The sequence below is a fragment of the Panthera leo genome, chromosome B2 (genome assembly GCF_018350215.1).
Source record: "Panthera leo isolate Ple1 chromosome B2, P.leo_Ple1_pat1.1, whole genome shotgun sequence".
Lineage (NCBI taxonomy): Eukaryota > Metazoa > Chordata > Mammalia > Carnivora > Felidae > Panthera > Panthera leo.
The window spans coordinates 79522165-79549736 of record NC_056683.1 but is presented as its reverse complement, the minus strand read 5'-3'; the positions used below and the strand labels follow the sequence as shown (position 1 = coordinate 79549736).

General features: G+C 40.3%; 1 protein-coding gene across 3 annotated transcripts; it reads left to right on the top strand.

Moving 5' to 3' along the window:
- The first annotated feature begins 789 nt into the window (after positions 1-789).
- Positions 790-27572, top strand: UBE2J1 (ubiquitin conjugating enzyme E2 J1). 3 transcript variants are annotated; one of them, XM_042939351.1, is made up of 8 exons: positions 790-1134; positions 10258-10331; positions 11741-11872; positions 14769-14853; positions 15398-15503; positions 18863-18992; positions 20534-20653; positions 27225-27572. In XM_042939351.1, the coding sequence occupies exons 1-8, from the start codon at positions 1104-1106 to the stop codon at positions 27501-27503; spliced, it is 957 nt and encodes a 318-aa protein (XP_042795285.1). In that variant the 5' UTR covers positions 790-1103; the 3' UTR covers positions 27504-27572. The 3 variants fall into 3 exon arrangements, with proteins under 3 accessions (XP_042795285.1, XP_042795287.1, XP_042795286.1); XM_042939353.1 differs by lacking the exon at positions 790-1134 and adding an exon at positions 1464-1559; XM_042939352.1 differs by lacking the exon at positions 790-1134 and adding an exon at positions 9139-9234.

Here is a 27572-nt window from a genome sequence, read left to right as displayed (position 1 = left end):
ACTTGGCCAGGAGGATTAACCCTTCTTCATCTCACCTAGAATTCCTTCCTTCCCTCTTCATCCTCCCTAGTCTGCCAATCCCTCCCTCTTTCCTAAATTCTCGCCCCTCCTTTAGGCCTTCAAGAACCCAAGCCCTCTTTCTCTTAATCCCATTTTTTCCATAATGAAGCATGAACTGTGTCCTCTGAGGTTCAACCTTACGTATTTGTATGCTTTCCCGCAAATTCAACGTAATTCCCTTAGTTTTATTTGGCAAGTCACAATTATTTATAACTAACTATAAATAAATGCTTACAAGTGTCTTGCACCTGATGACATTATCTTAAAAAAACTGTTCTAAAAATCCTACTCCATTCCTTTATCACTGGATTTTCCCTTCCGCACGTGACTGTTCCCACTCCCATCAGCTATACTGGATCACAGACAAGGCTGTGCAGCGCGCGGGCAGCTGGAGCCCGGGCCCCTCTGGACTCTCAGGCCCGGCTCCAGGAGCCCACCGGCGGCGAGTAGGGCTGGGCCGCTTCCGGCCGCGCCGTTCTTCCGTAATACCCGCGAGCGCCGGGGGACCCCGGACAGGCCCGGCAAAAGGTCGGCTTCCGCTGGGCCTGGGCGAGGGGCAGACGAGGGCGCCGTACGCTTTTGCAGACCCCGGAGCGCTTTCCGCGGGGCCAGCGGCGACTACGCAGTGACGGACGCCGGAGCCGGCCGACCGACCGCCACGAAGCGACCGCCACGTCAGGGCAACTTCACAAAACCCGGGCGAGGGCGGGTGACGCAGGCCGGGCGGCCGCGGCGGGGTTGGGCCCGGGGCCAGACGGGAAAGCTTACCTCCAGCCCGGGCGCCCGGTACAGCGACTCCCCGGCCGGCGCCGGCGCCTGCCCCGCCCTCAGGGAGGCGGGGGAGCCGCGGGGGAGGCGGTGCCATCGTGAAGCCCGCGCCCCGCCTTCACCCTCCTGCCTGCAGTCGGGGCCGGGGCTGGGCGGCGTCTGCGGAGGCTCCCTCGGCCTGGCCCAATCGGCCTGAGCCGCGCTTTCACACCGGCGGCGGCGCGGAAAGGTGGAGGCGGCTGGCCGGGAGGCCGGAGCCGGGCCAGCGATCCGCCATGGAGACCCGCTACAACCTGAAGAGCCCGGGTGAGCAGGGCTAGAGGCGGTGGGCGGCGCCGGCGGGTGGCCGGGGAGGGCGGAGTGACCCCGGACCCCGGGTCGGGCGCTGCGGTTCCCTCGCGTCCGCCGCCACTCGCGGCTCCGCCCCGGGTTTCGCGCTCTACGCGAGACCGCCGCCTGCCGGGATGGTGCAGGCCGCAGGGCGGCCGGGCGGGCACCGGCTGCCAGTCCGGGGACTGGCCAGTTCCCCGCAGTACCTGGACTTTCCCTTTCCTCTTGTTGGTTGCGTAGTGCTGGGTCATAAACTCATATCTAAGAACAGATGTAAAGATGATGTCTGTGGGTAATAGTTAACAGCGCCGTGCCGTCGGTACCTGCACCCTGAACACCGACCGTCGTTATCCTTTCGTCGCTGCCACCGGACTTATATTAGCTGTTTCACTCACTTACACGTGAGGATTTGGTTGTTTAAATATCGCCTTTGCAGCATTTGGGGGCAAATAGAATTAAAGACCTAGAGGAAATACTCTGTATTAAACCAACTAACCAAAGCGCTAAGAAAACTAGTTAGATGAGCCAAGCCCTTTAGTGCTTAACCATGATTTTTGCCATGCCGACTAACATGATATATATCTATATTCGGTCATAAAGACTTATTTTTCTGTACTTAGTGCCCCTGCTTCATTTACAAAACAGCCCAAACAGTCCTAGCCTCAAGTTCTTTTCTGGTGCATTATGAAGATGCACGAAAATCAAGCAGCTCTCTCATATTAAGGCAGGCTGGAAATGAACCACTAGTTTCTGTAAATGGTATTTAAATTTTTTTTTTTTTCAACGTTTATTTATTTTTGGGACAGAGAGAGACAGAGCATGAACGGGGGAGGGACAGAGAGAGAGGGAGACACAGAATCGGAAACAGGCTCCAGGCTCCGAGCCATCAGCCCAGAGCCCGACGCGGGGCTCGAACTCACGGACCGCGAGATCGTGACCTGGCTGAAGTCGGACGCTTAACCGACTGCGCCACCCAGGCGCCCCTGTAAATGGTATTTATTCTATGTGTACCTTGATAAAATTGTCAGGAGGGACAAACTCCACAGTTCAGCTCTAAAATGATATTCCTAGAATATTAGTGGTGGTTTGGCCAAATATTGCTGCTGTTTATTTTTTCATTACAAGAAAGCATCTTTTCATTAGGAATCAGTAAGATTAGCATCTTTATGGAAAGAGCGGACATGTGAGTCTTTGATTTTTAAAAAATACTTAATATGTAGAAACTCCAGAAAAGCTTGAGGTTATTGATTGAGCAGAGCTTTGTTAGCTTGAGTGCTTTCAGGCTGAGAAATGTTCTTAGGTGACCAAGTGTGTAGAATGGGTCATACCATGTATGGGCCCATAGACTCCTTTAAAAATCTAGTGAAGGCTATGGGCTTTCCAAGAGATGCATTTATACAATTCAATTTCAGTTTGGTTAATGGCTCTCCATTCCCCATCTCTTAAGAACACTAGAGGGGAAAAAGGGGAAAATAAAAGACAAAGAGGGAAAGAAAACTTTGGTTTTAAGGATAGATGGTAGAATGCTTAAATTGTTTAGATTGTTGTAGATTATTTTTTATGTTTATTTTTGAGAGAGAGAGAGACAGAGCGTGATCAGGGGAGGGGCAGAGAGAGAGGCAGACCCAGAATCTGAAGCAGGTTCCAGCACAGATCTGAGCTGTCAGCACAGAGCCTGATGTGGGCTCGAACCCACGGACGGTGAAATCATGACCTGAGCTGAAGTCATACATTCAACCACCTGAGCCACCCAGGGGCCCCTAGATTGTTGTAGATGTAAATAAAACTATATGGGTAAAAATGTATGGTGACTCTGGGGGCTCCTGGGTGGTTCAGTCGGCTAAGTGTATGACTTTGGCTCAGGTCACGATCTTGGATCTTGCCATTAATGGGTTTGAGCACTGTATCGGGCTCTGTGTTGACAGCTCAGAGCCTGGAGCCTGCTTCAGATTCTGTGTCTCCCTCTCTCTCTGCCCCTCCCCTTCCTGCTCCCACTCTGTCTCTCTCTCTCTCACAAAAATAAACGTGAAAAAATTTTTAAAAATTAAAAAAAATGTACCGTGGTCACAGGATACCAAGTTCCTTAGGACAGCTGAGATACTTGATGGAGTGTCCAGAGAATAATGCAAATGTGAGTAATAATGCAGTTTGGAAGGAAAAACTGGTGGATCCAAAGACATTGTTTTTAATAGCACATTGCTCAGTTTTCTTTTTTTTAAGTTTATTTATTTTGAGAAAGAAAGCACAAGTGGGGGAGGGGTAGAGAGAGAGAGGGAGAGAGAGAATCTCAACTAGGCCCTGCACTGTCTACACATTGCTCAGTTTTGATAGGTTATCATGCCTGAGGTTATGAAAAGCTTTTAAAATTCTCCAGAATTTTGGGGCACCTGGGTAGCTAGTCCATTAAGTGTCTGACTTTTGATGTCGTCTCAGGTCATGATCTCATGGTTTGTGGTATTGAACCCCACGTCCGGCTCTGCACTGATAGCACAGAACCTTCATTGGATCCTCTCTCCCCATCTCTCTCTGCCCCTCCCCCGCTTCCTGCTTGTGCTCTCCCTCTCAAAATAAATAAACAAACTTAAAAAAATTCTCCAGAATTTTGTGCATTTCCAAAGTATCTGATCTGTCAGCCGGCTGAGCTTTTGTGGACATGCTTCATGCTGTGTTGTAAATTGCTTCCTCTTTTTGGTATCATTTCCTCAAAGGTGGTGGTGTTGTTCTACCTGAGATCATTTTTTAAAATCTTTTTTATTAGTTACTCTGTGGATCATTTGGAGTTCATGGTGAAGGTGAATTAGATGAGATATGGGACTTACCAGAGATGCTAGTAAACATGGTGAAAATGCTTCCTTTGTTTTATTCTCAGTCGTGTGGTATTTTTAGAGTAATCCATGTGTGAAAGAAAGTGATTAAAAGCACTTCACAATGGAAGAGATATAACTCTTTCTAATTAGACATATGCATGGCACAATTAGGAGAATACACATAACTGGTAAAGGGCCAGTGTGCTAGTATGTGGCTAGTACGTATGTTCAGTTTGTAAGTGGGAAAACGTATTTCTTTGTGATTTTTCTGGAATGGACTTGTGGTTAGGGGTAAAGTTCTGTGTGGAGCTACCTCATTAAGCCTCTGACTTAGCTCATCAGTGGTTGTTCTGGATCAAGCTCCCTGATCCCTTTTTGGGTCTGCTCTGGCCAAGGTAGTAGGATTTCAGAATACAAAGTAGGGTGACCTATGTGTAGAGAACTCTTGTGGTAGCTTTCTTCAGAAGGGGTCTATGGCCGTGTTCAGGAGGTGATTGGTGAGAGACTGGAGCAAAGGCACGTGGCCACTGTCTGCACCAGAAACCTGGGAGCTGTTCTAGCCATATACCCTTAGTGTTGGCTGGACCTTCATGCTAATTATTCTCAAGCTTTAATGTCCAATTCAGCCCTTTTCCTAGGCTGTAGTATACCTGGAATTACTGGTGATTCAACATCTTCACCCAGATTTCCCCCACACTGAAAAAATCTCTATGAGGTAATAAAAAACCAAACTCATCAGTTTACTCTCCTCCTCCAGAGTCCCCTCATCCCTTATTCCAGGATTGACAGCAACTAGGCACCCATGGGAATTATCTTTGATCTCTTGGTCTACTCCTTAGTCTACCCCCTACCCTGGAACGAACACCACACACCCACACCCACACCCACACCGACACACACACACACACACACACACACACACACACACACACACATACACACACACACAGGCATACTTGCATGGGTGCCAGTATACACACACACATATTTATCTATTCAGTCACTTTTGTCACCAGCTCCAGTAAAACAAAAAACAAAACTGATTAGATCAGTCCTTAAATTGAAAAAATTTCAATGTCTTCCTAATAGCTATGGATAACATTAAAAGTATAGTGTTCAGTTTGGTCTACACGGCTGCTCACGATTTGATCCTTGTCTTTCTCACCAACCTAGTCGAGACTACTACAACTGTGCTCCGTTGCTTTTTTATTTTTTTTCCCTCTTTTGCATTTTTGCCATGTATCCATTTCGCCCAAGTGACTATCCAGATGGAGTAGCTCTTCTCACCTGTATGCCTTGGTCCCTGTTGAAAGCTCTGCTTGGCATGGCTTCCCTTTAATCCATTGGAAATTCCTATTCTTCAAGCTTCTTTAAGGTTCGGCCTTGTCCAGCTATCTTAAGCAATTAGGTAGACTATAAGGTAGTCCCTATGTTTGTACATACTTGGTCAGTGTTTGTATTTCAATTGTTTTAATATCTTTCTCACTGTGAGTTTTTTGAAGGCAAGAAGCAGGTCTTGGTTATTCGGTCTCCATCACTTGGACATTTTTTTAAATGTTTGTTGAATGGATACCTTTGTAGGGTCTTTCTGGACAGAAACACTAGTCTTTAAACATTTGCTTAAGTGCCTTCATTATGGGAGTAGGAAGAGGCACTTGGGGAGCAGACATTGGGTTCATATCCCCAATATACCCTCCTTCTGCATTTTACCCATGCTTTGGAGATTGATTATATTAAGATATTTGCTTTCTTTCTTTTTAAAAGAACTTTTTTTAATGTTTATTTATTTTTGAGAGAGCGAGAGTGCGAGCCTGGGAGGGACAGACAGAAAGGGAGACACAGAACCCAAAGCAGGCTCCAGGCTCTGAGCTGTCAGCACAGAGCGTGACACACAGGGCTTGAACCCACAAACGTGAGATCATGACCTGAACCAAAGTCTGATGCTTAACCAGCTGAGCTACCCAGGAGCCCAAGATATTTTCTTTCTAAGAGAAATAGATGCTTGAGAGACAGTGACCTGGAAAACATCCCTTTAGCTGGGCTTTGTCTTCAAAGCCCAATGTAAGCCTAGAGAGGTAGAGCCTGGGTATTTGAAGGTTGCTATTGCTAATGCCTAGGCCCATAGAGGCTAGAGTTTGGATCCAGAGTGATCCTGTGGTCTCCGTAGAAAAGAACAAGAGCAGGCATGCAGGTATTCCCCGTCTCCTTTCCTTCCCTGGCATATTGTGTGTCACCATAGTAGAATTCCTTGAATAATCTTGCAAAGAGGTAAGAGAGGAGATGATCGGAAAAAGTTTTCTCTGTATGTGATAACAAGAGATGGAGTATCAGGAGTGGCAGACCATGTTCTAGACCTAGTTGCCAGGCAGTAGTTTGAAACTTGACTATCCCGTAGTGATAGTTCTCCTTGGGAACCAGGGAGCCATGCCATGAGGCCGACTATATATGCTCATTGTCTGTTGTTTTTAAAAAACTTTTTTCAATATTTATTTTTGAGAGAGAGAGAGAGAGAGACAGAGCTCAAGCAGGGGAGGGGCAGAGAGAGAGGGAGACACAATCCGAAGCAGGCTCCACGCTCTGAGGTGTCAGCACAGAGGCCATGCAGAGCTCAAACTCATGAACTGCGAGATCATGACCTGAGCCGAAGTCAGACGCTTAACCTAACTAGCCACCCAGGTGTCCCCTCATTGTCTGGTTTTGAACCAGGGAGAATTTTGAGAGGGTCTTATATCCCAGTCTATTTCTGACAATAACTTGTGACCTGGGGAAGAGGTGGGGGAGAGGAAGGAAAAGAGAATTACGTGAAGATATTATTGACTCCCATTTGACAGATATGAACATTGAGGCAGAATAAGATTAAGTGATTTATTTAAGGATTTAGAGCTACAGAATATAGGAGCCAGAAGTTTAATGCAGCTCTAATTCAGAGTCCACAGTCTTTTGCACTAAGGCATTTATAATATATGTAATGTCATTTCAGGGAAAAAAAGATTATGAGAACACTAGACTAATATTACCTTCTATTTGGCTGCATGGCTTTAGCATTCACATGGTACGTGCCTGTGTGGTCTGTGAACTATGAAAATCAGTATGTTTAGTTGTGGAACACATGATTGTTCCTTTATTCAATTGTTATCAGTTGTTCTTAATTCTGATCCTTTCTTAACATCTCTTGTAATATCCAAGTACTACTGGGTGTTTATTTTTTTTCTTTCCTGTTGAATTGAGCTGAGTGGGGGAGAGGCGGAGAAAATGTGGAAAGAGTTTGCAATAACATAAAATAGATTTCTTCAGCTTAATCATTCAGCCAGCTGATGAGAAATGAAAAAAAACAATCTCCATGGCATCTTTGATTGCCGACAGCAGCCAAATGAATTAACTTCATAGCAGCTTCCATGATTTTATTTATATCTAATATTAATTTGAAAGAATGATATTTTCCTGTGGCTTTAAACCAAGGTTTTTCAATCCTTGTTCCATGGGCCCCTTCGATAGACTGACTAGGTTGAAGGGCGTAAACAGCCTGAAGGCCCCTCCATCCCCAACCAAAACAGCTCTGTTACCTGTTGTACATATTGAGGTTCTCATTAAGCTTTTTTTTGAACAAAGGATTTTATTGTCAAATAAGTTTGAAAACCATTGCTTTTAACCAGATGCTTAGAAAGATTTTTTGGGAGCATGATAGTAAAATTCAATTAAACTAATATTTGGGTGTTTACTATGTGCTAAGCCCTGAGGAGCCTGCAGTGAAGTAAATTGTTTCACAGCAGACAGGTGTTAAGTAATTACAAGTGAGATTTTATAAATTTTATAAAAGATAAAATACAGGGTGTTAGGGCTTAGAGCAAGGAGTCTCAACCTAGTTTCTACGGTAGTGGCTTCCAGATGGGACTGACCATTAGAATAACTAACTTGGAGAGTATTTCTGGTCTCTATTCCCCTCCCAGGACTCCTCAGAGATTTTTATCTATCAGATGGGCATCTCTAGTCATTCTTCGGGGTGCACAAGGGAAGTTGTCTGGAAGACATTCCTAAGGAAGTTCCTTAAAGCCTGTCTAGATGGGGAGTGGGAGTGGGAACAGCATTGCAAGCTGAGGACCATGACAAATACTAGATTAGAAACATGTATGTGAACATTGAGATACATTTCCCCCCATGTTCTAGACACTAGACTTTGTTCAATTCTTTGACTCCCTGCCCCCTACCTCCACCACCTGCCCCAAGACTACAAGCTCCTTGATAACCACAACTATATGTTGTTTGCAGCTGTAACATCTAATATGAACTCAGTATCTATTTGATGTTCAAATACTTTGATCAAGTGAACAAAGTCTGTGCCTACAAGGACCTAGTTTGATGTAGGAGATAGAAAAGAACGAATAATGATGGAGTAGGATAGTGAGTTATGAACGCTTTCCCCCACTTAGGAACCCTTGATTAAAAGGAAATTTTATGCAGAAGTCCTGATACATACTGAACTGTTTGGTTGTATGTGTGTGGGAGTTGTGCTCAGTTAACCTCTTTCATTCCATACCTGTACCTCCATGCATTTTACTTTTATTGTTTCCTCTGCCTATTCATACCCATGCATAATTCCCACTGTCTTTCTTTCAGATGTTAGTGCCTGCCTGACTCCTTTTCTCTTCTGTCTGCTGTCAGGTTAGGTGCCCACCTGGTACATACTTCTCTTATAGCACATTGAACTATATCAGTTGGTTTTCAAGCAGAATTTTGGGGAGCCATGGGCTACCTGGTTTTTTCCTGGCTTTACAGTCCTATGCCAGTATCTTGACATTTTTTAGCACCTACAGCTTGAGGTTTGAGGGGCTGGGATCAAAGGATTGACCTTTGAGGACCAGTAGGGAAGGAAGGAGGGTACAGGTACAGATAGGATTTGTAGGTTGTGATAGGCTGCTGACAGTCATTTATCATGGAAGTAAAAGGCTGTGCCATTAACTGTAAGAGGTGAAAGAGGAGTGAGATGAGGAGTAAACAGGTGTGAAATAGTCTTGGGGTGCTGGCTGGAGTGGGCTGCCTGGCTTACCAGAGAGATTCCGGAACGTTGGGTGGCATTGTGTCCTGGTGGAAGTTGTCGATAATAACTCTGTAATGACATCAGTGTGCCTGCCTCTGTGACTTTTTTTATCCTCTCCTTCAGTAATGCTCAGCTGTTTGGGTATAGATACCAAATAAGAAGATGGTTGGGTTGGGTCAGCTAGAATTGTATTTTATTAGGGGAGTATAAATGAGGAATTCCTAAGAGCCAAAGGTATGGATAAAGAAGGACGTGAATATAGATATAGGTGGTTACAGAAATTTATGGGGTGAGTTGATTGGAGGTTTTAATTAAGCTGAAGAGTCTTCTCAGAAAGGAATTCAAGGGGTACCTGGCTGGCTCAGTTGGTAGAGCATGTGACTGTTGATCTCCGTCAGGGTCTGGCATTGGGCGTGGAACATTGGAGCATACCTTAAAAAAAAAAAAAATTCAATTAGAGCTGTGGAGATTTAGTGACCCCTGGGGACAGTCCCATTTAAATTAATGCAAAATAGTGGGTGAAAATTCCCAAGAGGTAGAGGATATCCTCCCTGTATAGGAAGATACAGGGTCTACCGTTCATAAGCATGAATTCCGGAGGGCACATTTTTGTTAATACAGATATTTTAACAAAATAGAGTTGGAATGCCCGTGTTAGAATTCCAGCTGTCATTGACCAGCTGTCTGGACTTGGACAAGTTATGTAATCTCTCCATGTTTCAGTTTCTTAGTCTGGAAAATGGGAATTTTGTAAAAAGTTTATTCATTTTGAGAGAGAGAGAGGTGGTGCACGCAAGCAGGGGGAGAGGCAGAGAGAAGGAGAGAGAGAGAGGATCCCAAGTAGATTCCACGCTGTCAGCAAGGAGCCCCGTGTGGGGCTCTATCCCATCAACTATGACATCATGACCTGAGCCAAAATCAAGAGTCAGATGCTTAACTGACTGAGCCACCAAGTCTATCATTGTTTTGAGGATTACATGAGTTAGTGTTTATGAAAGTGCTTATTAAATAAAAATAGTGTCTTTATGAGACTGCCCTAAGTATTTAATTTAATATATAACTCTTCTAATGCCATGTCCTTCCCCTCTCTGATTATTACCATTATCCCATAATTAAACTTTAACCATATACTCAGTTGAACTAGTCCTCTGTACAGTTTTTATTGAAATAGGAACTCTTTCATTAGGTTTGTGAATTTGTGCTAATCTCTTGGAAAAGTGTATTTTAAATGTCTCTATCTTATGAATTTTATTTTAGCTGTTAAACGTTTAATGAAAGAAGCAGCAGAATTGAAAGATCCAACAGATCATTACCATGCACAGCCATTAGAGGTAAGTTTCTATCTCCCATGTCTTAGCATGTGGATTAAAAAAAAAATTTTTTTTAACATTTAATTATTTTTGAGAGACAGAGCACGAGTAGGGGGAGGGGCAGAGAGGGGGACGGGCACAGAATCCAAAGCAGGCTCCAGGCTCTGAGCTGTCAGCACAGAGCCCAACATGGGGCTTGAACTCATGGACCATGAGATCATGACCTGAGCCGAAGTCGGACACTTAACCGACTGAGCCACCCATGCACCCCTCTTACATGTGGATTTTAATGCTTTAATATCTTATTTTTATTTATTTATTTTTAAAAACATTTTATTATTTTTTTAAATGTTTATGTTTGAGAGAGAGAGAGAGAGAATGTGCGAGGTGGGGGAGGGCAGAGAGAAAGGGAGACAGAAGATAGGAAGCTGGCTCTGCACTGACAGTAGAGAGCCTGATGTGGGGCTTGAACTCATGAACTGTGAAAATTGTGACCTAAGCCAAAGTCAGATGCTTAACCAGCTGAGCCACCCAGGCGCCCTAATACTTTAATATTTTAAACTAATTACTTAAAATTGTTTTTTCATTGCTTTGAGTCATTACAGATGTGTTTGATGTGGTTTATTGACATATTTTACTCCCTATATTTTCTAAGTATTTATTTCATTAGCCATTCAGAATCTGACATTTTAGAAGCAAATTTCCGGTTTCTGTAAAATGGTCTCAGATGCTAAATTGGTTTTATGTTTTGAGTATGAGGGAGGGAGGGGGAATGGAAAGAACCCCAAACTCTTTATACTTTGAAAGATCTGGCTCCTTGAGGGGCCTCTGCAGTTAGTCTAGGCTTTTTGCACACACATCTCTCTTTTTAGTCTTCCCATCTGTATTTAAATGTGCTCAGTCTGGTTTCCATGACATTAGTGAGAATAAAATGTAATTTTGCACACTGTAAACTGAAAAGTACTTGGGAACTCTAAGATGATATTGATAGCATATTTATTAATATTACTGACTACTTATAAATAAATAGGCTCTTAAGCATCCATGAGGGATAATTTTTTAAAGTTTGTTAAAATAGTAACAGTAATTTTACAGTAATTATTTGATTATATAATAATTATCACTAATTAGTATTCAAGGATTAATTTCCAGCTTAATTAAATGTGGAATCTAATTTATGAATATATAACAGTGCTCAGCTTTTTAAAATGCATTTGTTTAAATTTTAGCTCTTGTGGGACATGGAAACTAGATTAATAACTTTTATTTATAACTTTTATACTTGAGACATTTTGTGCATTAGAAACTATTTTAGTAATAATGTGAAACATTTGATTTTTCTTATCTAGGAATATTTCTGATACTCCTTGATAAAGATGATCAGACCTTTTAATGTTACTAATTTCTTGCTGGTTATTTTTTTTGTTCAGGATAACCTTTTTGAATGGCACTTCACAGTTAGAGGGCCCCCAGATTCTGATTTTGATGGAGGAGTTTATCATGGACGAATAGTACTGCCCCCTGAGTATCCCATGAAACCACCAAGCATTATTCTTTTAACGGTAAGAATTCTTGGCTTTTTGGAATACTTGTGGTTTAACTCTTCATGGCGACTACAGAGTGTGGTTAGCATACTCATTTTCATTAAGAAATAAAGTGGAACATTATTATAATTTTGTCTTTGGGGACCACACCTTGGTAGTACAATTATTTTCCCCAAAAAATAATTCCTAGGAATTATTGATGCTAATGAATGCATAGTGGCCATAGTGTAGGTGATAGGATTCAATGAATTAATGTATGCAAAGTGCTAGGCAGTGTCTGGCACTTGGTAAGTACTCAGTAGAGGGTAATGATATTATATCTCTTAATCGCATCATTTCCTTCAACTTTTCAACTTTGTTACACTCCTTTCCTCATTTTCCTATACAGCTCTTAAAGTAAGAGCTGTCACAGAGTCCTTAATAAATGTTAGTTATATTATTACTATTTTTTAAAATTTACTTATTTTGAGAGAGAGAAAGTGTGCGTGGGCATGTGCAAGTGAGGGAAGGGCAGAGAGAGAGGGAGAGAGTATCCCAAGCAGTCTCTGAGCTGTCAGTGCAGAACCCTACTTGGGGCTCGATCCCACAAACCATGAGATTATGACCTGAACTGAGATCAAGAGTTGAATGCTTAACTGACTGAGCCACCCAGGCACCCCTCTGTTATTTCTGTTTAGATCTTAGAATTTCTATCGTCACATATTTTACCTCCATGTGGAAGAAAGCTGTTGATCCAGTATTCTCTTATTTATCCTGGGATGTTGTTCCTTCAGGGTAAATTTCTCTCTTATTTGTTAAGCATTCTTTCCCTCGTTTCTTTAATTTGCAAGTATGTCTAAGTATCCCCTAACCTTGAAAAAAGCAAAGCAAAACACAGAAACCTTTGTCTGTTGGGGTACATGGGTGCATCAGTTGGTTGAGCATCTGACTTCAGCTCAGGTCATGATCTCACTGTATGCAGGTTTAAGTCCTGTGTCAGGCTCTGTGCTGACAGCTGGGAGCCTGGAGCCTGCTTCGGATTCTGTGTCTTCCTCTCTCTCTACCCCTTCCCCACTTGCACTCTGTTTCTCTCTCCCTCGAAAAATAAACAAACATTGAAAAAAAACGAAAACCTTTCTGTGTCTCTCCTACCTCTTTAAACTGTTGTATTTTCTCTTGGATAAGTTCAAGACATCCTTACTCAAGTTTAGTCTGTTGCAGTCTGGTTTCTACATGCTTACTACACCAATTTCAGGGACTAGTTTCAAAAATCCCGCTGCCCCTTTTCGGTCTTCATCCCAGTCCATCTAAGTTAAATATCTGACACACATGGAGTGGCAAATGGTGAAACACAAGGTATTCATTAATAAATACCAAACTAATGCTGCTTTTACCTATATTTGGTGTAGTGGAAAGAGCATTAGTTTCAGAGCCAGTAGACCTGGATTCTGACCACTGCTCTTGCCATTACATCATAGGCAGGTTATATAATCTCATTGAAATTCACTTTTCTCGTCTGTCAAGGCTTGTGTATGGTAAATATAATCACAATATAAAGTTCCTAGCATATAAAATTTGCTGCTTAACACACATTAGGTGATGTTGAGAATTGTTAATGCTGGGGGTAGTCCTGGGGGGTGCCCTACTGTGTTAGGAGTCCCTTTTTAGTTGCTAGATCATGTGGAGAGCCAAGTGGTCCAGGGGTGGGGCTGGTGCATGGAGAAACTGGCGGGGAGGAATAGTTGGGGCAGCAGCTTTCACCGGAAGTATAGAAATATTCCAGTAGTTACCCAATATATGGTCATGGTTAACACACTGGCTGAGAATCAGTCCTGCCCTCCTGATTGTCAGTATTTACTCTTTCTGGTTCACTTCCTCTCTTTTGAAAAGTCTTCTCCAATCTTCATTCAACAAGTATTTGTTAAACATATGTCATGTACCCTGTAGGTGTGGCAGAGAATAAGTTAAATTCTCTGGCCATGTAGAGCTTGTATTCTAACTTCATGCCTCTTCTTCCTTATCCTTCCCTTAAATATGGATATTCTACAAGTTCAGACTTCAGCTGTTTTCTCTTCTTTCTATAAAATGGTTTCATCAGTCACCTCTGTTAAGCCAGATACCAAAAATGTTTATTGTCTGACATCAGCAGGTCTCTATTTCTGCCTATCTGCTATACGTCATCCATAGCTCTTCTACCAAGACAACAGATCCATGTCCAAAACTGAAATCATTATCTCTGATCTGACTCTTTTGTGTTCCTGTCTTATGAAATTGTATCATCCTTATGGAAATCACTTCAGTGTCAGAGCCTTCTGCACCAATATCTAATTAGGTAACACCAAGTTCTTAGGTTTTATTCCAGCCTCTGTATATCTTCTCTTTTAGATCCTTCACAGGGCCTTGTGCGGTACTGGGCTCAGAGTAGGACATCAGGACATCTTTATACATCAATTATGTATGTAGATTTCAGTTATGCAACTCAGTTTCAAAATAGTGCTACAACCCTTTTTTTTTTTAAGTTTGTTTATTTTGAGAGAAAGCATGCGTGGGTGTGTGCAAGTGAGAGAGGGGCAGAGAGAGAGGGAGAGAGAATACCAAGCAGGCTCCGTGTTCTCATCACAAAGTGGAATGCGGGGCTTGATCCCACAAACCATAAGATCATGATCTGAGCTGAAATCAAGAGTCGGACGCTCAACTGACTGAGCCACCCAGGTGCCCCTAGGTGCTACAACTTCTAAAAACAGCTTTTATTGTTCTTTCAGAATTCAACCAATATTTGTGGAGTATCTATAAGAGGACAAAAGTCTGTGTCCCCTTGGAGATTATGTTAAGAATTTTTTTAAAAAATTGTTTACTTGTAAAATATATTTATACTTATAAAGTATACAATATTAAACACATAAATAGTTTTTTAAATGCCTTATTTATTCCTAAGGCTAATGGACGATTTGAAGTAGGCAAGAAAATCTGTTTGAGCATCTCAGGACATCATCCTGAAACTTGGCAGCCTTCGTGGAGTAGTGAGTATTAATTTAAAGTGAATATAAATCTTCTATTCTGTAACTCTAATAAATTCATAATTATAAAGTGTAACACCCTCTTGAGATTGAAGCTGTTTTGGATAAATAATTTGATGATATTGAATAAATAATAAAAATTCTTTCCCTCTCTTGGTTTTTGCCATTATTTTATTTATTTTTTTTTCCAAGTTTCTATTTTTATTTATTTATTTATTGAGAGAGAGAGAGCGCGCGCGAGAGAGAGATTGTGAGCAGGGGAGGGACAGAGAGAGAGGGAGAGGGAGAGGAAGAATCCCAAGCAGGCTCCCTGCTGTCAGCATGGAGCCTGACGCAGGGCTTGATCTCAGGAGCCATGAGATCGTGACCTGAGCTGAAATCAAGAGTGAAGATGCTTTACCAACTGAGTCAACCAGGTGCCCCATTTTAATACAGCCACTCTACCTGCACCTCTTCAGTGAAAGCCTGTGTGTCTTTTTTCTCTTTCTAGAGTAAACCCAGTTCCTTTTACAAAACAACTTAGATTGATGTTTACTCTTTATTTCAGTAAGAACAGCATTATTAGCCATCATCGGGTTTATGCCAACAAAAGGAGAGGGAGCCATAGGTTCTCTAGATTACACACCAGAGGAAAGAAGAGCGCTTGCCAAAAAGTAAGTTTTGCATTTCAGTCTTTGTTAGGATTGAAATACTTTTCTGGGTAATGGCAGTAGGCAGATAGGTTTGTCTCTTACTTTGTGAGTTACCTTGGTTACAAGATCTAGTCTTAGTTTTGCTATTTTAGAAATTCATTTGTAGCAATTTATTACTCAGGGATGACCAGAGTCTAAAAATTATTTCATGCTGTCCAGTTTTCGAGAGTAGTTGATTATATCAACCTACAGTGGGAAATATCTTCTCCAAGAAAACAGTTCTGGTTATTTGTGTCCCTTTGGGCAGTATTACAGATGGAAAAAAACAATTCAAATATTTATATATAGCTTTTCATAATAAGATTAAAAACTCTTTGAGGGTAGGGAGGGAATCCATTTTATTGATCTTTGCATCTACAGTATCTGGCTCAGAGCAAGTGCTCAGTAAGTGATCCAAAATAAAGTAAAGGAGGTTTTCTTTATCAGGTTGTAGTTTTCTGGTGTATTGCCTTCTCATTTTTTTCAGAGGCATTCTGTCTGTATAACCCAGATTAGTCATCAGATTCAAAGTAGCCTCTCCTTTGAGTAGTGCAAAGACTAATTTTTTTTTTTTTTGATGTTTATTTATTTTTTGAGAGAGAGAGAGAGAGACAGAGTGTAAGCAGGGGAGGGCAGAGAGAGAGGGAGACACAGAATCCAAAACAGGCCACAGGCTCTGAGCTGTCAGCACAGAGCCCGACATGGGGCTTAAACTCGCAAGCCATGAAGTCATGACCTGCGCTGAAGTCGGATGCTTAACGTCTCAGCCATCCAGGTGCCCCTGATTAATTTTTTTTTAAGAACAACTTCTAATACAGTTTATTTTTTTAATCAGTGTACATACAGAAGGGACCTTATAAGAAATCCTATCATGAGGATTTCCAGTGCTAGAATAGTATACCCATCCCTCAACAAATGTTAAAGATTCCAAAATTGCACTGAGGTAAAGAAGAGTATTTAAAAGTACTCACATTCTGTAATTCTTGATCTTGATCATTTTCCTGCCCTGGACTCTGCTGTTTACTACCTCTCGGGCATTTTATGTTAGTTAAATTTTAGTATATCATAGTCTAGAACAGTCCAGAATATGTCCTCTATAGATGTTTGTTAAGTCAAATAAATTTTAATGTCTGAAAGATTTGATAGACTCTTTGGTTTTCATCAACAGCTTTGCTTTGCTTGCTTTCTTTCTTTCTTTCTTTCTTTCTTTCTTTCTTTCTTTATGTTTATTTATTTGAGAGAAAGAGTGCACATACATGTGTGTGCAAGCAGGGGAGGGGCAGAGAGAGAGAGGAAGAGATAATCCCAAGCAGGCTCAGTGCTGTGAGTGCAGAGCCTGACGTGGGGCCTGGTCTCACAAACTGTAAAATCATGACCTGAGCCGAAATGAAGAATCTCTTGCTTAACTGACTGAGCGATACAGGTGACCCAACTTTTCTTTGTAAACCTTGTTGCCCGGTTCTGGGGATATACCTTACTTTAGCTATTAATTGCAAATTATAATATGTACTTTGAACATACAGATTTCTTTTTTTTCTTTGTTGGCTTTCTGTCTTGATACTTCAGTTCATGTATAAGGAGGAAAAAAAAAGAACTTTGTTTTTTTGTTCTAGACTTCTCTGTGTAAGATTCTAGCTTCTTAGTCTGTGATAGAGGATTTTTAAAAGCATGATTTTGTATTCATCCATAGTAGCATATTGTCCTTGTGGATAAACTAATATTAAAAATAAACATTCCCCTTTAAGTTTCATCTGACTTCTCAGTTAAAAGTGGACACATTTTAAGGCAAATAATTTGGATACAACTGACTCTCAAAAGGATATGGACAGCAGTCCTTCTTCTGGTGAAACAAACATTCATCAACAAGTACTGAAGTCGTACTACTTTTACATATATTTTGTTCATGTGAAGTTATTTAATAAATTCAATAACATGTTCTTTCAAGACCTAAGGCTTTTAGTATGTTGAACTGTAAATACAATAAAACAATTTTTTTTTTTAAGTTCAGCAATGTAATACATACTCCTGTGTATTATACATATTTACTTCCAGTCCTACAAATCCTTAGTACTCTTGTGAATTTTAGGGCACTTTTGGCTTTATCTGGACTACAAAGGGGAAAATGAAAACATAGAAAAACAAATAAATCTTAGGAAATAGTCTAGTTAACAAGTTTATCTTGAGTCTATTTAATATAGTGAGTGATAAATTTCAGCCTTTGGATTTTAAACAAGTTCTCTGTCTTTCGAGTTATACTGCTATTTATTTTTTTATTTTTATTTTTTCCAAGTTTTTATTTAAATTTCAGCTAGTTAACATACAGTGCAATATTAGTTTCAGGTGTAGGATTCAGTGATTCAACACTTACATACAAACACCCAGTGCTCATCCCAGCACGTACACTTCTTAATCCCCACCACCTATTGCACCCATCCCCCCACCCACCTCCCTCTGGTAACCATCTGTTTGTTCTCTGTAGTTAAGAGTCTGTTTCTTGATCTGCTCCTCTCTTTTTCTCCCCTGTATTCATTTGTTTTGTTTCTTTAAATTCCACATATGAGTGGAATCCTATACTGCTATGTAGATGAATCGGATTTGTGAATTTTTTCCCTGGAAGTATCTGTAAATTCTATTTTTTTTTTTTTTATTAAAAATTTTTTTTTTAACGTTTATTTATTTTTGAGACAGAGAGAGACAGAGCATGAATGGGGGAAGGTCAGAGAGAGAGGGAGACACAGAATCTGAAACAGGCTCCAGGCTCTGAGCGGTCAGCACAGAGCCTGACACGGGGCTCGAACTTACGGACTGCGAGATCATGACCTGAGCCGAAGTCAGACGCTCAACCAACTGAGCCACCCAGGCGCCCCTGTAAATTCTATTTTTAATGGTTTCTTTACTGTTTTATATATGTTTCTGCTAAAACATAATTTAAACTTTATAATGGACTTTTTTCCCACAGGCTTAACATAGTTTTAAGTGTGACCTTGAGGATAGTGTAATTAGACATTTTGTATGTTTTGTTGTATAGATCTAAAGCTTAGTTTTCTTTAGATAGTATATTAGAAAAAAATGGAACCTAAGCCCTGGATTTTTTTTTTATTTTAGATTTTTAAAAATTGAGATATAAGTGACATGAGTTTCTTTTTTAACACCAACCTAACTTGTATATTTGTCTCAGAACTTTAATTATTGCCATAATTGTCTAATTTACATGTAGATGAATATGATATGGAATTATCCAGTGTTCTTTTATTTTAAATTTAATCATTCAGTAGTTGAGTGTCTTGAATTACCATTCAAGTATGTAATTTATACCCATCAAAAAAATTATTTCCTACCAGATCACAAGATTTCTGTTGTGAGGGATGTGGCTGTGCCATGAAGGACATCCTGTTGCCTTTAAAATCTGGAAGTGATTCAAGCCAAGCTGACCAGGAAGCCAAGGAACTGGCTAGACAAATCAGTTTTAAGGTACTCTAAATTCGTAAATAAATTCTAATTATGTGATCCTTTTGTTCTGGATAGAAAGTAAAGCAATATAGTTCTGTTGCAATAAGGTTTTATAAATCATTTTTTCTTATTATGACACTAATAACATACATTCACAAAAGCATTACAGCATACCAGTTAAAAGCTTGGATTCTGGGGGCACCCTGTGTGGCTCAGTTGGTTGAGCCAATTCTTGATTTCAGCTCAGGTCATGATCCCAGGGTTGTGGGATTGAGTCTTGTGTCAGGCTCTGTGCTGAGCATAAAACCTGCTTGAGATTCTCTCTCTCTCTCTCTCTCTCTCTCTCTCTCTCAAATAAAATAAATTTTTTTTAAAAAGCTTGGATTCTGGTATATAATGCTGGGGTTCAGATCTCAGCTTTGCTATTTATTAATAGTAGGACATCAGATGTATTACTTAGCCACTGTGCCTTTTTATCTGTAAATAATAATGTTACTTATCTTGTAGGATTCTTATGAGGATTGAGTGAGTTAATACTTAAGTATATTGTATTTAGAACTGTCCCTGATACTTAATAAATTATTATAAAAATATAATAATGTATTATTTTTTTAATGTTTATTTTTGGGAGATAAAGACAGAGCGTGAGCAAGGGAGGGGCAGAGAGAGAGAGGGAAACATAGAATCCAAAGGAGGCTCCAGGCTCTGAGCTGTCAGCACAGAGCCTGACGCAGGGCTCAAACTCACAAATTGCGAGATCATGACCTGAACTGAAGTTGGATGCTTAACTGAGCCACCCAGGTGCCCCAAAAGTATAATAATTTAGAAGGAAATAACAATCATACATAATCCCATCCCCAAGAAATAACTGCTGATAATATTTTGGCATGTCTCCCTGATGTCCTTTTTTCCCCACATATATTGCATATAATTACTTCTGGAATTTAATTAGCTCTATTAAAAAATGTCAACCTGCATTAAGCAACATGCTGCTTCCTCCCTGTTCACCTCTCTTGTATCCTGTCTGTCCTTTCATATCCAGTTCTCAGGAGAAATTTTTCCTTCTATTTATTGTATTGCCTGGAAGAGGAGGTGCTTAGGAAGTGTTGGTTTTTTTCTTTCTTCTGAGGATTCCAATTGTACTTAAAATTGCTTTTCTGAAAATTGTAGGGCCAGATGTGTTTTGTATATCCGAATTCCAGATTTTAGAAAATATCAAACGTATACCATATTTTAGCACCTGCAGTGACATCTGGGGCAGTACCCCGTAATCAAATCTATTAACATTCCCTGAGCAAACCTGGGGATATTTACACTAATGTGGGACAAAGACTGTTAATAACCTCATCTGTCAGGCTTCGCCTGGCAATTACCAAAAACTTAATTTGGAATTGTGGATTGTGAACCATGGCTGTTAGCTTTGTCTCTTACCAAATAATGGCTCCTTGAGAGCAGTATTGTCTGTGTTTCTTCCTAAAAATAAGTCCAAGAGAGAATTCGTAGCTTGTGGGTTATTCTGTATATTTGTTGTAATATGCTCTTGGGTTTATCTTATTTTATAGGCAGAAGTCAATTCATCTGGAAAGACTATCGCTGAATCGGACTTAAACCACTCTTTTTCACTAAATGATTTACAGGATGATATACCTGCAACATTCCAGGGTGCTACAGCCAGTACATCGGTATGGCTCTTTCTTTTACATATATGTATGTCTATATCAATATCATTATTTGCAATAGGAGGAGGAGATCTCTAGATGAAATATCTGAATATTTTGATTCTCCTGATAGGTGGACTCCAGCCCACCCTTCCCTCTAATGAATCTTACTGTCTTAAGCAAATTTTTCATACTTTTGAAGCCTTCTTTGTTGTTAAATGGAGCTGAACTGAATAATTTTTGGTCCTGTCATTCCTCCAGAATTCTCTGATTTCTCTGAAGAGCTGGTTATAGTATATAACTATATAGCTATACAGTATATAGCACTACACTCTGAATAAAACAAATTATACATACATTGGCCACTTTCGAAATAGGCACTGTATCTTTGGCAGGTTTGTTAAGCCACGTTAAGATACTCAATAAAGGACTAGAGCCAAAGGTTTGCATTAGACCTGCCCTGCCCAGTACTGTAGCCACTAGCCACATGTAGCTATCTAAATTTATATTTTCAATTATTCAGAATTAAATTTAAAATTCGGTTCCTCACTCGCACTGGCCACATTTCAAGTAACCCATAGACACGTGGGGCTTGTGGCTGCCAGATTGGACAACATAGGTATTGAACATTATCATCTCAGAAGGTTCTGTTAGACAGCACTGCCTTCCTTGCATATAGTAAGTGTCCAATAAGTAATTGTTAAATGAAAGATTAGATGAATGCTATGTGTCTTGTTAGTTGTGCTCTGACCTGTTATCTAAATATTGGTGGGCATAGGTCACCAGGGATTGATTAAGAAAATGTGACTGGATAGTTGCTAAATAATTAGAATTATGGGGGAAAATGTTGACTTCCCTTTCTAAATATAAAAGATGAGCTGTATTTTTGGTAACAGATTATTTGGTTGAGTTAGCCACATCTTTTCTCCCCCCCCGCCACCCCTTCAGTTTTAGAGAGGATTTTAAAGGGTCAGGGAAATTGAAATAGAAGCTGGCAAACACAGATTTGCCCTTTCCTCAGGAATAACTTACTATAAAGTGGGACTGAATAGTCCTAAGTGACTGTTCTCTCCCTTCTCAGAGAGTGAGATGGACAGAGAGAATAGGTTGAAAAGGGAAGGCAGGGGGAGGGTGCTCTGGAGGAAGTACTTGGAGAACTGGTGATGGAGATACAAGGAAAAAGTATATGTGGAGAGTGAAATCATTTGTACATGATCTCCATGTATTTTTATGAATTGCAGAGAGATATTATGAGTTTGTTTTAGTCAGTAAATGTTTTACCTTGAAATATTTGATGGGGCGCCTGGGTGGGTCTGTTGGTTGAGCGTCCGACTTTAGGTCATGATCTCATGGTTCGTGGATTCGAGCCCCATGTCAAGCTCTGTGCTGACAGCTCAGAGCCTGGACCCTGATTCCAATTCTGTGTCTTCCTCTCTTTCTGCCCCTCCCCCACTCGCACTTTAATGTTTTAAAAAACATTTAAAAAATTTAAAAAAAGAAATATTTGAAAATATTTAGATTACTCTTCACCTTTAGAATTCTAATTGTTTTTTATTTTATAGTTTTTGAAAAAATGGAACCAACCTATTATAGAGAGGAGGGTGGTGATCTTTTATCACCTGTAAGGACAGTCTCCTGATATTTGTGATGTGTTTAAATCTGCCTTCAGTCTCTTTTTAAATCTATGTCAAGTCCCTCTGTTGCATATCTCAGTTATACTTATTCTACTTGTAATTTATTTTATTATTAATTATTTATTGTCTATATTACTTCCAAGACTTTGAGTTCCTTGAGGATCAGAGCTCTCTTTCTACTGCTCTGTATCCCCAGTGCCTGGCCTAGTGCCTTGTATATAGTTAGGTGGTCAGTACATATTTGTTGATTGAATAAGTGAATCTTAGAATTGGTACTTAAAAAATACTAGAAATATAGGTAAAGAAGTCAAGAAGTTTAAGTAAATTACATTGCACAGTCGGTAATATTATTACAGTGGTATTTTCCATTTTGGTTTGATTTGATTTGTTTCAATTTTTATTATTGCAGTTTAGTTGACATACAGTGTTATTAGTTTGAGGTATACATTTTGATTTTAAAGTACATAAAACTTAGAATTCTTTTTATTTATTTATTTTTATTTTTTTAAATTATTATTATTTTTTTTTAACGTTTATTTATTTTTGAGACAGAGAGAGACACAGCATGAACGGGGGAGGGGCAGAGAGAGAGGGAGACACAGAATCGGAAGCAAGCTCCAGGCTCTGAGCCATCAGCCCAGAGCCCGACACGGGGCTCGAACTCGCGGACCGCGAGATCGTGACCTGAGCTGAAGTCAGACGCTCAACCGACTGAGCCACCCAGGCGCCCTTAGAATTCTTCTTAATAGGTATAGGTAATTAATTGATACCAATTCTGGTTAAAACAGTGATAAGCAATAAATTGTCTACAGTTGCAAGTTAAGCTCTTAATTATATTTACATACAGATTTATCTCAGAATATGATTATATAAATTGATCACAGTGGAAGTAATTGAAACTTGGTTTTGGCTAGGGGTGGCTGCTTTATATGCAAGTGTAATATAAATTCACTAAAATGTTATACATCAAATCCCAGATAAGCTATGTTTTTTTAGCCTTGAGGGGGCGAGAGATTGCCCAAAGTCTAAATACAGCAGATAATATCAGGCCATCTGTTGCTTTTTGATGCAGATTTTTTTAGCTGTGTAGACTGGGGAGAATACTGATGGTAGTTTTATGTTCTTCCAGTCTGTCAGATTTTTTCCCTCTTCCTAGGGATTGAGATTCCAAATAAACTGTTTCATTTTGTATTAAAAAGTACACACAAAACTTCCTTCACAGATGCAGGTTATTCCAGATTATTATAGAAAATTCATATGTATTACAGGGGACTTACTTGTGACTGTGATGGTTTTTAAAATTAATTAGATTAAATTAAATACAACATCATGTACTTCTATCTTCCCCAAAATGGTCACTTCATCTTAATTAAGGAGATGGAAATTGTTCTGACTTAAGTCTGCATTCAGTGATAGGCGTGTTTGGACAAGTTTAGGTAAACAGCAAAGATTTACAAGTCCTACCAACAAACATACACAGCATTATGAAAATGCTAAAGCCAACTCCATGTGACCTGCCAAGATTTTATCCAGTTAGTTCTTAAACTCCAAATAGTCTAGGTTCCTCTGGGTCTATAACCTTGGGGTTGTTACTGTGTTCCCTTAATGTGATTGTTTTAAATAGGAAAAATTTTAGAATTTTATATTGCAGCACTAGTCAGTAATATATTATCTAAAAGGCATCTTGGGGCGCCTGAGTGGCTCAGTCTGTTAAACATCCGACTTTAGCTCAGGTCATGATCTCACGGTTTGTGAGTGCAAGCCCTGCATTGGGCTCTGCTGACAGCTCAGAGCCTGGAGCCTGCTTCGGATTCTGTGTCTCCCTCTTTCTCTTTCTGCCTGTCTCCCGCTTGCACTGTCTGTCTCTCTTTCTAAAAAAAAATAAGTAAACATCAAAAGGCATCTGAAATAGAAGAATCTCATTACATTAAAGCAGTATGTCTATATGAGTATTTCCATTAAGTGCATGTACTAAAATATCTAAGGTCAGTGTTTTAAGGTGTTGTTCTGAATATGTTAATGATACCAACAGAGGTCTGAAAAGCTGTCCTAAGTAATGACTTTTTAAAAATCAAAATATAGTGTCTCCAAAGGGGTATGTTAATAGTAACAATGTTAATAATAACTAATATTTAATCAGCTGTTGGGTATCCTAAGCACTTTATATCATTACTGCCTTTAATCCTTGTAACTACAGAACTGGATATTATCCTCACTGTACAGATGAAGGAGCTGAGCCTTAGGCTGAATAACTTGCTTAGGGTCTTGCATCTCTGCATCTCCCAAGTGGTAGAGCCAGCCTAGTAATGATAAGGCTCCCTGATCTAGTCAGGGTTATGGGCATTGTATTTTCCCCTCAAACTAATGGAAAAAATAACATGTATAAAATAAAAGCTTTGGGGCGCCTGGGTAGCTCAGTCGGTTAAGTGTCTGACTCTTGATTTCAGCTCAGGTCACAGTCTCACAGTTTGTGAGGTTGAGCCCCATGTGTCAGCGCAGAGCCTGCTTGGGATTCTCTCTCTCCCCTTCTCTCTGCCCCTTCCCTGCTCCTGTGTGTGCGTGCGTGCCCCCACTCCCTGTCTCTGAAAGTACGTATTTAAAATAAAGAAACGAAAAGCTTTAAACTGAACCAATCTCTTGTGCTAGTTTCTGGATTGATAGCAACTTCATATTTTTTATTTTCCTTAAGAGCTTTGCCTGCAAGCCTTGAGCACTTTTGCTGCATCAGACACTTTTAACTTCTTGGCTGAGTAGTTGGAAGAATGGGAGAGTTTAAATGGAATGTTGCTGTATTGGCTGCTGTAACTCAGTTCAATCCAATGAGTATTTATTAAGATATAATAGGATGCCTGTGACAATGTCAGACCTCATAAAATGCTGCCACTTTGTGGATCTCTTCTCTTCAATGAGTGTGTTGTTGCTGGGAGTCCTGGAGTTTGAAGTCCAAGTTTGTGCAGCTCTAATTCAGTATCAGCACTAACTTTTATATTTTTAACTCAAAGTCAGTAGTTCCTTTTCTACTTCTGTGTTATGGGTCATTCCGTATGAGTGCTTCCAAAGGATAGTTTTAAGAAACTCAGATGATTTAAACCTCTTTTTAAAAATTTTTTTAATATTTATTTATTGTTGAGAGAGAGAGAGAGAGACAGAGTGTGAGTGGGGTTGGGGCAAAGAGAGAGAGATAGAGGGACACAGAATCTGAAGCAGACTCTAGGCTCTGAGCTGTTAGCACAGAGCCCAACGGGGGGCTCAAACTCACGAATCATGAGATCATGACCTGAGCTGAAGTCGGACGCTTAACCAACTGAGCCACCCAGGCGCCCCGATTTAAACCTTTTAATGCTGAAATGAATGTCAGATTTAAAAGGTAATTTCTTCTGTAGGTAACTCAGATCAGCAGTTTCTTCCCTAATGTTTATAGCTATTGCCAGGGCAAAGCTATCTTTTAAAGAAAGTATTTGAATTATATTATTTGATTATTTTTCCTACTCAATATTGAAATTTTCTCTGATAGAAAGTACTTTAATGTTTTATATTTACTCAGTTTTTACAGTTATTCTGAATAAAACATGCATTCTTATTTTTTATTTGAAAGGGTGTTGGCACAAATAGAACCAGTATAAAGTTGTTTTCAGTAAAAGAATTAAAGGCCATTGGGTTATTAAGAGTTAAGGTGTCTAGGGGTGCCTGGGTGTCTCAGTTGGTTGAGCATCAGGTCGTGATCTCACAGCTTGTGGGTTCGAACCTCACATCAGGCTCTGTGCTGACAGCTCAGAGCCAGGAGCCTGCTTCAGATTCTGTGTCTCCCTCTTTCTCTTTCCCTCCCCTGCTCATGCTCTGTCTCTTTCACTCTCAAAAATGAATAAATGTTAAAAAAATAAAAGAGTTAAGGTGTCTATATAAATAGAATTCATATTTTATAGAGCTTTCTTATCTATAAACTGTTATTCAAGATTTTGAATCACTTGGTACCACATTATGGTTATGCTTGACCGCCTAGGCAGTCATTGAAAGGAGAGAAAACAGTTGATACCTTGTGCTTTGTGGGGGTAACTAGTATGCCTAAGTATGCTTTACATACGTAAAGTAACACAATTCAAACACACAGTAAAGGGTTCTTCTAGACTTGTTCAGGTGACAGGAGTTATGAGGAAGCCTAAGTCTGGTTTGAAAACTACATCTGATTTTTATTTTTTTTTTTTAATTTTTTTTTTTTAACGTTTATTTTTGAAACAGAGAGCGAGCATGAACGGGGGAGGGGCAGAGAGAGAGGGAGACACAGAATCGGAAGCAGGCTCCAGGCTCTGAGCCATCAGAGCCTGACGCGGGGCTCGAACTCGCGGACCGCGAGATCGTGACCTGAACTGAAGTCGGACACTTAACCGACTGAGCCACCCAGGCGCCCCTGCATCTGATTTTTACAACAGTACTGCTGTGAAGAATGCACGGTTTGAAATTACGCTCTATGCTCCATGATTGTTGGTGGAAGTATGCTGATATAGTAAGATCATGTTGGAAGAGACCTGGTTCATGAAAGGCACACTGTTAGGAGTTAAACTTTTTTTTGCCATTTAGGATGGCAAATTTTCTAGCAGAAAAGAAATCACATTGCTTTCTTCCTTGGCTCTCCTACAAGAAGTGAGGTGTCCAGATGCTTAACAGATATTGCTGGAGTTACACCTGAAAGAGAATTAGAAGGCCTCCTATAGAGCAAATGGCTAAACTCTGTCCTTGTCTTATTTGTTGCTGATAAATTTTTTCTCCACCTGGTGAGTACTCAGAATAAGGTGTGTTGTTGGCTTATTCAGGAGGGTGAGTAATTAGTCCCAGCATTCAGCTTGGTAGTTTTGCCTTTAGTTGTATTTTAGTGCTCTGAGATTCTGTGTACTCTTGAATGGACAATAGATATGTATACAAGTTTTCTTTGCCAGTTTCAAACAAAACTCCCTAAAATTTTCTAGTACGGAGCCCAGAACCCCTCAGCAGCATCCCTTCAACAACCTGCTCAACCTGTAGCTAAGAATACCTCCATGAGCCCTCGACAGCGCCGAGCCCAGCAGCAGAGTCAAAGACGGTCGTCTGCTTCCCCAGATGTGATCCAGGGCCAGCAGCCAAGAGACAACCACACTGATCATGGCGGATCCGCTGTCCTGATTGTCATCTTGACTTTGGCATTGGCAGCTCTTATATTCAGACGAATATATCTGGCCAATGAGTACATATTTGACTTTGAGTTATAATATTGTTTTGTGTCTTAAGAGCTGTGACTCTGCTGCTTCATTAAACATTCTGCATTGGGTATAATCTAA

Coding starts and splice junctions, on each gene's coding strand:
- UBE2J1 (XM_042939351.1), top strand. CDS start 1,104: ATGGAGACCCGCTACAACCTGAAGAGCCCGG. Junction 14,854..15,397: donor TTGGCAGCCTTCGTGGAGTA/GTGAGTATTAAT, acceptor TCTTTATTTCAG/TAAGAACAGCATTATTAGCC. Junction 15,504..18,862: donor AGAAGAGCGCTTGCCAAAAA/GTAAGTTTTGCA, acceptor ATTTCCTACCAG/ATCACAAGATTTCTGTTGTG.